This window comes from Chrysochloris asiatica, unplaced genomic scaffold (assembly GCF_000296735.1).
Source record: "Chrysochloris asiatica unplaced genomic scaffold, ChrAsi1.0 scaffold00031, whole genome shotgun sequence".
In the NCBI taxonomy this organism is placed as follows: Eukaryota; Metazoa; Chordata; class Mammalia; order Afrosoricida; family Chrysochloridae; genus Chrysochloris; species Chrysochloris asiatica.
Window position 1 is genome coordinate 22140407 of NW_006408549.1, and position 15177 is coordinate 22155583.

At 37.1% G+C, this 15177-nt stretch overlaps 1 protein-coding gene across 4 annotated transcripts in view; it reads right to left on the reverse strand.

Annotated features, from left to right (window-relative positions):
• Window positions 1-15177, reverse strand: part of RALYL (RALY RNA binding protein-like) — a 1110405-nt gene that overhangs the window by 79342 nt on the left and 1015886 nt on the right. For all 4 annotated transcript variants that reach the window (XM_006859244.1, XM_006859245.1, XM_006859247.1 and 1 more), the window contains one exon: window positions 14227-14390. In XM_006859244.1, the coding sequence (XP_006859306.1) occupies window positions 14227-14390 (164 nt within the window). The remainder of the gene's footprint in view (window positions 1-14226; window positions 14391-15177) is intronic.

The window sequence follows — 15177 nt, forward strand, 5'->3', positions numbered from 1 at the left end:
CTATCCTACAGTGCCACACTGAGAGCATGGACTAGAAGTCCAGTGCTATCCTACAGTGCCACACTGAGGGGATGGACCAGAAGTCTAGTACTATCCTACAGTGTCACACCGAGAGCATGGACTAGAAGTCCAGTACTATCCTACAGTCCCACACTGAGAGCAAGGACTAGAAGTCCAGTGCTATCCTACAGTCCCACACCGAGACCATGGACTAGAAGTCCAGTGCTATCCTACAGTGTCACACTGAGGGGATGGACCAGAAGTCCAGTGCTATCCTACAGTGTCACACTGAGGGGATGGAACAGAAGTCCAGTGCTATCCTACAGTCCCACACTGAGAGCATGGACTAGAAGTCCAGTGCTATCCTACAGTGTCACACTGAGAACATGGACTAGAAGTCTAGTACTATCCTACAGTGTCACACCGAGACCATGGACTGGAAGGCCTTTACTTTTATAAAGACATGAGCCGGGAGTCATTTTTACTTTTAAGAATAGCACTGAATATTTTTAATCAACTTGCTGCTTTACAATTATTATGATAGAAATCCTTAATGTAAACAAACTAAGGTCTGAGAAAAATTACATTTTGTTACTGAAGAACCTGAATTTTACAATTTAAATTTATGAATCTGAGAATTTGAGAAAATTGCTTTAATTCCCAATCAGCTCCAAATTAATTTTTTCTGCCTCATCATTTGCTTGTCCTTCAGATATATCTTAGGTTCTAGTCATAATTGTTCATCATACCTTGAATGCTTTTAGTCTGAAATGGATGAAAATGTAAAAAAAATGCATTGATAATTACTGGCAATTGGAATGCATAAATTGAAAACAAAGAGGAAGGATCAGTAGTTGGAAAATATGGCCTTGGTGACAGAAATGATACTGGAGGGCACATAATGTAATTTTGTCAGACGAATGAATTATTAGTTGCAAATATCCTTTTTCTGGTGTGGTGCTGTAGGATAAGCACTGGACTGCTAACTTCAAGGTCAGAGGTTCAAAACTACCAGCTACTCCTTGGAAAATCTATACAGGGTCAATATGAGTCGGTATCGAAATGCAGATGACAAAAAGACAATAAGGTATATGAGTGGAATTTATGGAAGAGACCAGAAGTAGAAAAATACATATTTGAGTTACTAATTACAGGTGGTATTTTAAGCTAACATACAGGATATTTGCCCTACTAGAGAATGTACACATATAAGAGGGGTTTCAGAAGATATCGTAATATCCTTTTTTAAAAAAATGTTTTTCTTTAGACAAATTCTGCAGTGAAAAACTTTGCAAAAATAATTATAGACAAAAGAAAACATAATGTTATAATAAAATATCTTTTGTTATCTCCTTGAGTTTAAAATTTTATTTTTTATGAGTGAATATTTGGCTTGACTTTAGAGTTATTCTTCAAGAAAAGGAAAATGATAAATGGATAAAAGAAATAAAAAATTACATGAATAGTTTTAGCTATTTTATAGGCAAGAATGACATTAGAGAAATGTGGGGTCAGGTCATATCATATAGATAATCTTAAATATTTTCTTCAAACTATCACTAAAATATTTGGGTATAAAACAAATAAATGTCAAAACCCATATTAAATGATTTTAGACTTGCTCTCTAAAAAGATTTCACTGATTTTGGCGATAAGTGTTATTACATTCTGATACCATCAGCAAAATGCTGTTTGCAGCTTTTGCTACAAAGGTAAGATATAATCCAAAAAGGAAATTTTGCTCATGGTATGATACCATCTGACTAAGTAAAAAAAAAAAAAAAAAAGTGTGCATCTCTGATTTATGTGGTAAAAAATATTTCAATTTATTATCACTTTGTGGTCAAGTTTGTTGTTGCTAAGAGCTGTCAAGTCAGTTCCAACTCATAGCCATCCAATATAGGGTTTCCAATGAGTGCTGATGGGTTTGAACCACAGACTTTGTGGTTAGCTTTCCAGTAATTATCCTACTGAACCACATCAGAAGTCCTGGAGTCACATCTGTTCAGTGACAAAGAAACTTCAGCTAAGGTGATTTTGCCTTCCCAGGGAGATTTTGCAATCTCTGGAGATATTTTTGATTAATACAATTTGGTGGTTATTGACATCTGGTGGGCAGAGGACAGGAATGCTGATAAACACCCCACAGGAAATGCAAAAATTTCCATACTTTGTTTTGATGTTATATGCACTTCACTCCAATCATCTGAATTTCCAAAAATATAATTTAAACCAGATAGTATTTTACTCATCTTTCCCTTCTCCTCTTGATGAAATCCAAATCTGTAATATATTTCATTACCTTGTTATCCAGCTTTATCTTTTGTTAAGCCTAATCATATGACCAATTTCTTAAAGGACATTCCTCGCACTAAATCCTTGCTCAGGCAATAATAATAGTAGTAATCATTATATTTATAATCATTATTTATTGTCATTGTTATTGTTAAGTGCTGTTGACTTGGTCCCAACTTATAGCAACCCTGTATAGGGTTTCTGAGGAGCAGCTAAGTGAGTTTGAACTGCCCACCTTGCGGTTCAAACAGACCTTGCCGTCCAGCACATTAGCCCACAATGTCATATCAGGACTCCATTGAGATCTTCTTAACTCCAGACACTGTTCCGAGAGTTTTACATGTGTGTCTTCATTTAATGTTCACAACAATGCTATGGAGAAGACTATCATTCTCATTTTATAGATAAGAAACGAACACAAAGAGTAAAGTTACTTACAGAAAATGGCTGAGCCACAATTGGAGCAGATCCAGCAATTTCATGTCTCATGCTCTTAATGTTTTGTTCTATTTTAATCATCATCTTCTTCTTCTTCATCAATCTCACTAAACAGTGACTATGTTCCAAGAACTGCCTAACTACTTTATATGAATAAGTACTTTAATTCTCATAACAATCTATTGGATATGATTATTTCTATTTTTCCCGATGATAAAATAAAGACATATAGAAGGATTTCCCCAAGGTTAGAGTGATAGTAAATTGTGAAGTATGGGTTCCACCCCAGGCAATGTTACAATAATGCCTCCACTCTTTGCCGCCACCTTATACTACCTCTTCCAAAAGCAGGAGTCCCCATGCTTCTTTTTTCCCCATTCTACCTGCTCTTCTAAGCTTAATTCAAGATTCTCTATCAAGCCTTCTCTAATTCTGTGTTGTTGTTGTTGTTGTTGCTAAGTGCCATTGAATTAGTTTGGATTCATAGTGATCCTGTATACAGTTTCTGAAGAACGGATGGTGGGTTTGAACCGCCAACCTTGCAGTTCAAACTGACCTTGAGATCTAGGCATTATCTTACAGTGCCACATAAGGACTCTGTGGCCAACAATAATTTCTTTCCTTAAATCCTTCACAGTAGAATACATACGTGCCCAAGATGATGGATAGATGGGATGTTTAACAATACTCTGGTGGATATTAACATTGTTTCACTGGTTGATGCTTTATCTCCAGATGATAATCAGACAATAAAATATTCTTTCAGTGTTGGGGATAAGCCATCATGAATTACTCCTTAAATGAAACTGAACAATTTTAAATTTCCCATTATTGTTGTTAAGTGCTGTCGAATCTGGTCATACTCATAGCAACCCTGTATAGGGTTTCTAAGGAGCAGCTAGTGAGTTTGAACCACCAACCATTTGATTCAAACAGACCTTGCTGTCCAGCACTTTATCCCACACCACCACACCAGGACTTCAATTTCATGTTGTTGTTGTTAGTGCTGACAAGTCAGTTCTGACTCACAGCAACACTCTATAGGGTGTCCGAGGAATGGCAGGTGAGCTTGATCCATGGACCTTGTGGTTCAAACCGACTTTGCTGTCCAGCACATTACCCGACAGCACCTCACCAGGACGCCAATATCCTGTTGTTGTTGTTAAGTTCCGTCGAGTCGGTTCTGACCCGGAACGACCCTTACAGGATTTCCAAGGAGCGGCTGGTGAGCTTGAACCAACCAACCAATCCCACATTCCCCCGTCACCCCGCAAAACAACAACAACAAACAAACACATTGTCATCCAGTCCATTCTAAGTCATGGTGGTCTCAGGTGTAACAGAGTAGAACTCCTCCAGAGGGTTTTCCTGTCTGTATTGTTCATGAAGCACATTGTCACGTCTTTCTTCCACAGCAAGCTGTTTGTATCACCAATGGACCTCTCTTAGGCAATTCAGGGATTATGTATAAGTCTGTCACCTATTCTAAAAGCCCACTGATAGGTCCACAAAGACAGTAGGATTTTCCTATTAGATATTAGAATTTAAAATAAATTAATTAAAAGCACTGATTTGATAGAATTTATTTCTTTTTTTGGACAGCACTGATTTTTCCACTAAGAAACTACAGCTAAAGCTCACAGGTACACCGATCTGCTCTTCTGTGAAGTGTTTATCTACAATATCATACCTTTATCTTATGACTCCAGGACAAGTTGATTATAGTTTTAGTTCAGGTTAATTTGGTAAAGAAGAAGTACCTAGAGAAAGTAATCTATTTTCAAAGCATATCAGTATTCATCTTTGAAATACTGTCTTGTTAATATATTTTTTCTCTATATGGTTTTCTCCTCAATGGAATTTAGTCATTTATTAAAGTTTCTGAAATAAGGACTGTCAAATTATCCAAGCAGTAACTTTAATTTTCTTTTCTGAACTTTCCAAATCATTAAATACTGGGAAATGACTATTAGTACAAAATCAAGATAGATACCTCAGTGACTATTCATTCAGATTAAGCCAATATATTAACATAATATATTTTATACTTCACTAAAAATTAGCAGTTATATTTGAATTAGAAAAAAATTATCATTATTCCCAGAAACCTATCTATTTTTAAAATACTATCAAATACATTATTCTGTATATATTCATATATATGTATGAGTGTGTGTATATGAGCACATTCCCATCTATATTTCTATATCTAACCATCTACATACATATATGGAATCCTAGTGTGGCACTCTGGGTTAATGCGCTGGACTACAAAGTCTGTTTGAACCACAAGATTGGCAGTTCAGGCTCACAAGCTGCTCCTTGGAAACTCGATACAGGGTTGCTATGTGTCGGAACCAACTCGATGGCACTTAACAACCACATATACATATATATATAACATAATCCATCAATATGTTCTTAGAGAAAATGTGCTATTTTAAAATTTTAGTTGTTTATAAATGAATTTTATATAAATTTTGCTTAAATTTTTGTTTCATTACAGGAATATCATTGCTGATGTCAGATGTCACTTGGTTGAAAGCAGAGGATATTAGAAAGATGTTTATCCATGCTTTATTGACATGCAAAGGCATTTGACTATTTGGATCATAACATATTATAGGTAACATTACAAAGAATGGGAATTCCAGAACATGCTTAAGCAAAATCTGTATATAGATCAAGAGACAGGCCTTCAAACAGAACAAAGGTGGTTTGAAATCAGTAAGAGTGTGAGTCAGGGTTGTACATTTCACCAGATTTACTAGATATGTATGCTGAACAAATAAGAAAAGCTAGACTATTTGAAGAAAAATGTGGCATCAGGATTGGAGGAAGACTCATTAACAACCTGCAATATACAGATGAAACAACTTTATTTACTGAAAGTGAAGGGGACTTGAAGCATTTACTGAAGAAGATCAAACACTACAACCTTCAATACAGATTATACTGAAGCATAAAGAAAACAGAAATCCTTACAACTGGGTCAGTAGGCAACATGAAAATAAATGGAGACAAGACTGAAATGCCAAGGTTTTTATTTTACCTGCATCCACAATCAATGCTTATGGAAGCAGCAGTCAGGAAATTAAACATACCACATTAGGAAAATTTGCTGCAAAAGACCTCTTTAAAGTGTTAAAGAGTAAAGATACCACTTTGAAGAACTGCATCTGACACAAGTCACTTTCAATTGCCTCATATGCATGTGAAAGCTGGACAATGAATAATGAAGATTGGAAAAGAATTGATGCCTCTGAATTATGGTGTTGATGAAGAACATTAAATATCATGACCAACCAGAAGAATGAATAAAACTGTGTGGGAAGAATTATAGTTAGAATGCTCCTTAGAAGCAAAGCTAGAAAGACTTCATCTTATGCAATTTGGACATGTTATCAGGAGGGACCAGTCCTTGGAGAGGGAAATCATGTTGGACAAAGTAGAGGGTCAGGAAAAAGAAGACTCTTGACCAGAAGGACTCACACAGTGGCTGACATAATGGGATCAAACACTGACTAGCCAGTGTTTTGCTCTGTTGTATGAATTTTCTATGAATTGGAACCAATTCAATGATGCTTAACAATAACACTAATTTGCAGTTAATCTTAGAAGTGAGGATGGTGAGACCTCAACTGTCATCCTTTAGACATTTTATCAGGGGCACCACTTCCTAGAGAAGGACACCATGCTGCTTGGTAAAGTGGAGGGTCAGTGAAAAAGAGGAAGACCCTGCAATGAGATGCATTGGCACAGTGGCAGCAGCAATGGTCTCAAGCCTAACATTGTGAGGATGGTGCGGGACCGGGCAGTGTTTTGTTCCATTGTGTATAGGGTCTCTATGAGTCTGAATTGACTTGATGGCATCTAACAACAACAAGGGTTATTTTTTGTGACTTATGTTCTAACTGTATTTGGAGTACTGGTGTGGTACTATAGGGTAAGGCATTAGGCTGCTAACAAGGTCAATAGTTCAAATCCACCAACGACTTCTAGCAAAGCACTATACAGGATTACTATGAGTCAGAACTGACTTAATAGCACTTAACAACAACATATGTGCCACTTTAGGATAAACACTGGACTGCTAAACACAAGTTTGGTAGTTCAAACCCACCAACCTCTCCTTAGAAATCCTAAACAGTGTCTCTATGTGTTAGAACAGATTTGGTGGAACTTAACATATAAAATCATATACAACATGCATAAAATTAATCAACTTGCTGCCTTTTTGAAAAAAAATTTATTAAAATCAACACCACTTGAGAATTAATATAGCCAGTATAATAATCATTTAAACAACCAAAGGGCACATTCTGTGAGCCTGCTTCCTGGCCGCTAGCACACAGTATTTCTCTTTCCATGAGTTTAGAGTCCTCAACTGTCCGATCTTTCCATATCATCATATCTGCCTCCACCTCTGGTATTCCTGCTTCTCTGGGTAGGGTCCCACATTCCACTCATGCTCTTCTCCCTTGATGGTCTTAAGGGCCTCTGTTCCTGGACTGCAAGATTAACTACTTCCAACTGTTTATTACAAAACTTCTACCTTACATTTGTGACAATCGTAAGTAGTCATGATAACAATTATTCACTATTGAATCGTAAGAATCTTATTCCCATCTCCTTTCACCAGCTCTGTCTAGACAAGATGAAAACTATTCAGTGGGGATTCTACCTTCCCCTGCACACTCTGAAATTAAACTCCCTCTTGAAAACTTGTAAGTCAGTCACTTCATGCCTTTGTAGCCCCTTCACTTTAGGTAGCCAATGTCTAAGTTGCCCATCCTTTATCAACCCTCTATACAGAGGGGATAGGATTGATACTTGATGTGAAGACTGCTTACCTCTCAGTTGGTATTTTGAGCTACTACATCCATAAGTATAGGTCAAGTTCATTAAATTGTAGCAATTTATACTTTTTTTTCCTTATTAAAAAAATATTTTATCTTCCACTAGTCGAGTTCTGATCATCAAGTCATTGAGGCTAGGTCAAATGATACTATCTACAGGTTGAGTGTTCATGTGTGTCTCCCCTCACTTCATATCAGTGGGATGCTTCACTCTCAGCTGTAGCCCTCCATGGCTATGTATAAAGATAAACTCTTATGGCACATGTAATACTTCTCCAAGTAGCTGATTTTGTAATTTGCTTCTTTATAACATCATTTATTATTATTTCTTTTCACTTTAGTAAACATATTTATTCCAGTGTATGAAAAAATTTTAAATTTCAATACTTTGAGTTTTTTGAGGTATTGAAACTTACATACATTTGTAGTTAAATTAAATTATCAAATAAAACAAATTATGGCTAATATAAGAAGCCCTGGTGACATAGTGGATTATGAGTTCAGCTGCTATCCAAAAGGTCAGTAGTTCCAATCCACCTGTCACTCCATAGGAGAAAGATGAGGATTTCTGCTCCCATAAATGTTCATAGCCTCAGAAACCCTATAGAGTGTCTCTTTGAGTTAGAACCAACTTGACAGCCCACATCCACCAGAACTACCACCATGGTTGCCATGGAAATTGGAAGAGTATTCAGGTATACATTAGTCCCCATGTCCCATGAAAGAAAGTAGAGGCATGGGATTACACTATTTGTATATGTAGGAATAAGGAAGGAATCAAAGTTACAGTTGCTTAGACAAGAGCTTGCTTTTACTAGATGGCAGGGAAAAATGTTACCAGAGTTGTTTTTTTCAGGAAGAGGGAACTGGTAATACCCTTGGAACTTGGGGGAAGGGCCATATGTAGCACCTTACAGTATGTAATCCTTGGAGTCTGATGGTCCCATTGACTCCAGAGGCACAGATGGAGGGGAGATGCACTGTTGGGTGGATAGTCTATTTCATTTTGCAGCCTGGTAACAAATGGACTTTCTACATGCCAAAAGAGAGGTCCAAGATACCTACCAGTCAGCCAGTTTAAAAAGTCATCACAAACATCAGCTCAATGTTGTTTGATAAATATTGAAAGCAAACAGGGGTATAATTTTTTTTTTTTTTTTTTTTTTTGTAGGAAGGAGATGAAGATGAAGGCAAACAACTAGGACATGTGGCTATTGTGGGTGAAAAACCAAAGTTAGAAAACATTCATAAAATACCATTATAACTCTTAAACATAAGCAATGACAAATACTAACATTAGAAATAAAAACTTGAGTTCAGAGCAGTGCTTCTAGCCTTGGTAAAGGCTTACAGAAGATATATAGGCCTGAGACTTCACCTATCACATGGCCTAGAGAGCAAGAAGGGTGGAAACCAGACCAGGTACACCCAGTGTACCCTGCATTCTGCAGAAGTGCATTCAGTATCAGATCCCAACCACCACCCTGACTGCAGCCCCTAGTCAACAGGACTAAGGGTACTGGGAGAAGCAAGATCCAGACAAAAGAGATTCCTCCACTAATTTAGTATTGTTAAACCCTGGGAGCTCATAGTTAAAATGAAGAAGGAAACGGGAATGGGAGGAGGAAAGGGGAGAAATGGGGAGAGGGAGGGGGAGGAAGTAGAGGAGGAATGAGGCTTAAGGAATGGAGCAATCTGCAGCAATCAACGGATCAAAAAGTATCTGACCAGGCTGCACATTCCAGCATATATGCTCTATAGAAGCCATCATTTATGTGATAATTTTCAAAATGAAGTATTTTCTGAAGTGCCTGGCATAGGAACTGTGATGCTAGGAGCAGAGCAGAGTGTTGAATTTCCTACAGATGTCAATTCACTGAGAATATTTGATAGGAATGTGTAAGTTTGAGTTAACAAATATTGACATGGTTCAATGTGATGTGTTCTCATTATCGAACTGAATGTCCATATCATTTGATCAACTTACTATGAAATCTCTCTTTGGTGCCCCAAAAAAGAAAGGGACAGATAGGACTTTTCTAAAGACTGCTATGGAAATACCAAGAATAGCAGTATGTCCTTTACATAGATCTTGAATGAGAGGACATATTCGTAAGAAAGCAGCAGAATGGAAACTCAAGAAAGATACTACGGCAGGCCTGTCAGCACAACTCAAAATAAAAAATAAAATCAGTGGACACTAAAATGGACTGAACTCAGTTTTCTTTAAAAACCTACAAAGACAAAAAGAAACTTAGTTTAAAATAAGTTTTAAAATTTGTTTACTAAAAAGCAAACAAGTACATTTGATTTCTGAGTTTAAAAAATTGTGATTTGTGAAAAAAAAAATTGTTTTTTTGTGATGTTACTAACAGAAAAATTGGTGTTTTAGAAGAACAAACAGAAGAAGAAACTGTTTCCATGATCTTGACACCTATTTCCGTTCCTTGCCCTGTCACTTGGTTGCAGCCCATGCTGCTTCCTTGTTCCTTGACTGTAACAACGTGAGGTCACTTCACGGATCATTCCTTCACCTGGAATGCACTGCTCATGGTTTCTGTATTTCCTCCAGGTCTCTGCTCAAATGTTGCTTCCTCAGAGAGTCAGTCATAGACCATACTATGGAAGATTGCTGTTGTTGTTATTAAGTGCTGTTGAGTTGGTTCCTACCAATAGCAACCCCTTATAGTGTTTCTGATGAGTGGCTAGTGGGTTTAAACTGCTAACCTTGTGGTTCTAACTGACCTTGTGGTCCAGTGCACTATCCTGCAGTGCCACACCAGGACTCAAGCTCATCTTTTTCTATGCCTTTATTCTGTTGCATAAGGAGCCCTGGTGACACAGTTATGAAAGCAATCAGAAGGTTGGTGGTTCTAACCCATTAGCTACTCCATGGAAGAAAGATGTGGCAATCTGCTTCTGTAAAGGTTTACAGTCTTGGAAACTCTACGGGGCAGTTCTACTCTGCCCTGATGACAGTGGATATGCTATTCTATTGCATGCAAATTACCTATTGTCTGACAAATCATATAGTTTTCTTATTATCTTTCTCCTCTCTGTTGGAATGTAATTTAAGGAATATGAAAATTTCTTCTTTTTCCTTAAGAATAATACTCTACTAATGGAGTTCTTCTGAAACAGTCTTTTTCAAAATCTAGCAGAGCATTTGCTTAGAAAGTCTGTATCTCTGTCTTTTACTAATCAGTGTGAAATTATATAACTATTATTTTCTTTACAGCATTAAATATATTTTCAGACTCAGACTCACATAGTGATTTATTATAGTATTATAAACTATATTTTTAACATTTCTACCATATAGTACTCCTCACTCACCTGTCAGTTTGTCATACTGGGGTGGCTTGTGTGTTGCTGTGATGCTAGAAGATATGAAACTGGTATTTTAAACATCAGCAGGGTTGCACATAGTGGACAAGTTTCAGCGGAGCTTCCAAACTAAGACAGACCAGGAAGAAGGAGAGGTCAACTACTTCTGAATGCTTAGCCACAGAAAACCTTATGAATAGGAGTGGAACACTACTATTGAATACTGAAATATTCTGAATAGCATAGGAATTTTATCAGATATAGTGCTATAAGATGAGTCCCTCAGGTTGGAAGGCACTCAAAATATGACTGGGGAAGAGCTGCCCCCTCAAAGTACAGCTGACTATGAAGATGCAAAAGGAATAAAGCTTTGGAGACATTCAGTTGCTGATGGGGTACAATTTAAAATGAGGAGAAGCAGTTTCAAATAACTATTAATAAACAGAACATGGAATGTAAGAAGTATGAATGTAGGAAAGTTGGAAGTTGTCAAAAAAGAAATAGACTGAAATATCCTAGGCATTAGTGAGCTGAAATGGACTAGTAGTGGCCATTTTGATTTGGACAATCATATGGTTTACTATACCAGGAATGAAAAACTGAAGAAAACATCACATTCATGATAAAAAAAAAAAAAGAGCATTTCAATATCTATCTTAAAGTACAAAACAGTCTGTAATAAGATGTAATCTATCTACAAGGTGTGCACCAGGGTTGTATTCTTTCACCAAGGTTATTCAATCTGTATGCTGAACAGATAATTCAAGAAACTGAATTATGAAGAAGAATATGGCATAGGGAAATGAGGACAATTCATCAACAACCTGCAATATGTAGATGATACAACCTTGCTTGCTGAACGTGAAGAGGACTAAAATACTTATTGATGAAGATCAAAGACCATAGCCTTCAATATGGGTTACAACTCAATGTAAAGTAACAAAAAAGTCCTTAACATTGGACTAATAAATAACACCATGATAAATGGAGAAATGATTGAAGTTGTCAAAAATTTCATTTTGCTTAGATCTACAATCAACACTCATGGAAGTAGCAGTCAAGAAACCAAACAATGTATTGCAGTAGGGCAAATCTGCTACATGAGACCTCTTTAAAGCGTTGAAAAGCAAAAATGTCAGTTTGAGACTAAGGTGCACCTGACCCAAGACATGGTGTATTCAATAGCACCCTTTGCATATAAAAATTGAATAGTGAATAATGAAAACCATAGAAGAATTGATGCATGCAAGTTATGGTGCTGGAGAAGAATATTTAAAGTATCATGGGCTGCCAGAAATATAAACAAATCTGTCTTTGAAGAAGTATAGCCAGAATGTTCCTTAGAAGCCTCCAACCTGAATTGCTCATCTTTTATCACTGTATCTGATAATATTCCTGTGCTATTCATATATTTTGATATTCAACAGTAGTGTTCCACTGTTATTCATAAGGTTTTCTGTGGCTAAATATTCAGAAGTAGTTGGCCTCTCCTTCTTTCTAGTCTGTCTTAGTCTGGAAGCTCAGCTGAAACCCCTCCATCATGCTCTTTGGAAATCAGGATGGCAAAACTTCATCTCTCGGACTTTGGAAATATTAACAGGAGGGAGCAATCTCTGCAGAAGGACATCATATTTGATAAAGTGTAGGGTCAGCATTTTACCAAGAAAAAGATTCTCAATGAAATGTACTGACACTGTGGCAGCAGAAATAACCTCAATTTAACAATGATTGTGAGGACGGCGCAGGACTGAGCATTGTTTCCTTCTGTGCCTAGGGTGGCTAGGAATTGGAAGTGACTAGATGAAATTCAACAACAATAATCATATAATCCTGATGTGGTAGTGTAGAATAAGCACTGGACTGCTAACCACAGGTTGTCAGTTCAAACCCACCAGCCACTCCTTGGAAATCTTACACAGGGTCGCGATGAGTCAGAACCTACTGGACAGCACTTAACAGAAACAATAACAGCCATATAGTTTGCCTGTTTTAATTATTATTCATGCTCACTATTCAAAACATGCACACATTTTTCATAACATTCCTCTGACAAGAGAGTATGTGCTTTCTCTTAAATAAAATTGTTTCTATATTAAAAGCAATATGTTATCCTGCAAAATTTGAATATGTCACAAGTCATGAACACAAAGCACAGTATTAGTTGTGCTCATAAAATATTTTACAGTGTATCCTTGGATCTTATTGGTCATCTTTGTTTTCCATACTGCAATATAATGCTTTAGGAAGCAGTGTTGTTCTATTAAGTCAGTTCTGACTCATAGCAACCCTGCATAAGGCTTCTGAGGAGCAGCTGGTGTTTGAACTTCCAACCTTGTGGTAAGCAGTCCAGTACTTACAGTGCCACACCAATACTCTGGGAAGCTGTGTATGAGTCCAAAATCAGAGGCAGTTGACTTAGGTAAAGAGAGGAGCCTGAAAGAGACGTGTTAGGTCTGTCCTAAGTCTTGACTTAAGTCTGGAAGCCATGTTGAATTTTTAAGCTGCCCTTTCTGACAGCTGATTCTTTAACCTATGTGATGACCTAAACTCAATATCCTAAGGGAACAGTTTTCTTCTTTTCTCTGACAGATGCAGGATGTGATCAGCTATTCCCCGGGGGTCCTTCCTCTATGGTAAACAGATACAGGATATGATAGCTTTTTCCTGAAGGATCTTGATGCAACATACAACATTATTGATAAATCTTCTATGCAGTAGACCCCCAGGAAAAAAACATGCTTGAGAAAGCAGTCTTATTAATAGGTTCCCAGGAAAACCTTTCATGCCATTGGCTCTGTAACCATCCTGTAACTAACCAAAGACACTTACAGTTATGTGTCGCTAATCAAACACAGTAGAGTTTTGAGGTGGTGCTACAGGATCAGCACCGGACTGCTAACCACAAGGTGGATGGTTCAAACCTACTAACTGCTCTTCAGAAACCCTATACAGGGTCTCTTAACAACAAGCAATCATGTAATCCCATGTTATCCACTAGTCCATGCTAAATATCTCTCAGCCAGTCATGATTTTGTAACTTATTTTTGGCCAGTGGAGTGACCATCTTTACTCTATGAATTTGGATGTCTTCTCTAGACTTTCAATAAATCTCTTAACTTTGCTCTTCCAGAGCGTGAGTCTTTAATCTAGGATAGCAATGAACATTTCTTATCCACTTTATATTTCTCTAATAGTTTGCACGTAGCAAGGGCTGTATCATATTTTGGTACATTTATGGAATTTAGGCCGTTGTACAATGATATGTATCCCAACCCTTCTTTAGAGGGAAATAAAGAACTTTACTTACATTTTGAGCCTGAAGAAGAGGACCCACTGACAATAGATCTTGATCCTCCTTTCATGGAAAAGACTCCTTTCCCTCTGCGAGTTGTTGCCACAGTGACTCTGGGGCGCTTCAGTGGAATTACAGCTCGCGGAGGTGGAGGCACACGTCCATGGTAATCAAATAACCTTCACAAAACACAAATGGTGCTGAGAGTTGGTATGAAGCCAGGGTTTCTTTCAAATGTGTGAGTTCATTAAGAGAATGGTCTGACAGAAAATTTCAATAAATGTTTATCTTTCTTCTTGTTTTCTTATATTCAGACACAGGTATTTTATTCACAGATTCACCTTTCAATAAAGAAGCAGGATGCTTACATAACCTACTTTTTCTGGAGACTAGAACATAACCTCCAACATGAACTCATTTATGTGGTAGGAATGGAAAAGGAACTTTGCTCCAATTCTACCATGCAATGCACTGAAATCATGCTGGATTTTATTCCCAAGTATATTTCTTTGCTTAGATAAAGATTTGTCCTTCTTAGGAATAGAAACTTTCTTCTTACATGTCGATACTTATTAGCATACTGGTTGGGAAAAAGGAAGGTGCCATACAGAATCAGGAACAAAACAAAGGTAATTATTGTCCAATCAGAAAACTGAGTTCAAAAGGAAACAAGATAATAAACAAAGCTTAAAGAACACAACAGTGAGAAACAAACCACTGGCACCCTATCTTTCTCAAGGACTTTTCAATTAACCAAAGGCTCCTCTGAAGGTAGACAAAGGATACTGGGTTTGAATGACATGACACTAGCTCAAGAACAAACCTTGTTGACTGAAATACTGGTGGGAAGTATTTACCAGGATATCTTTTTATTATTCAGACCAATTGCAAGGTATGGATATTGAAACTAGAGGTATTTGTATAATTGCCTTTTTTTTTTTTTTTAATATTTTATTTTTTTAAAAA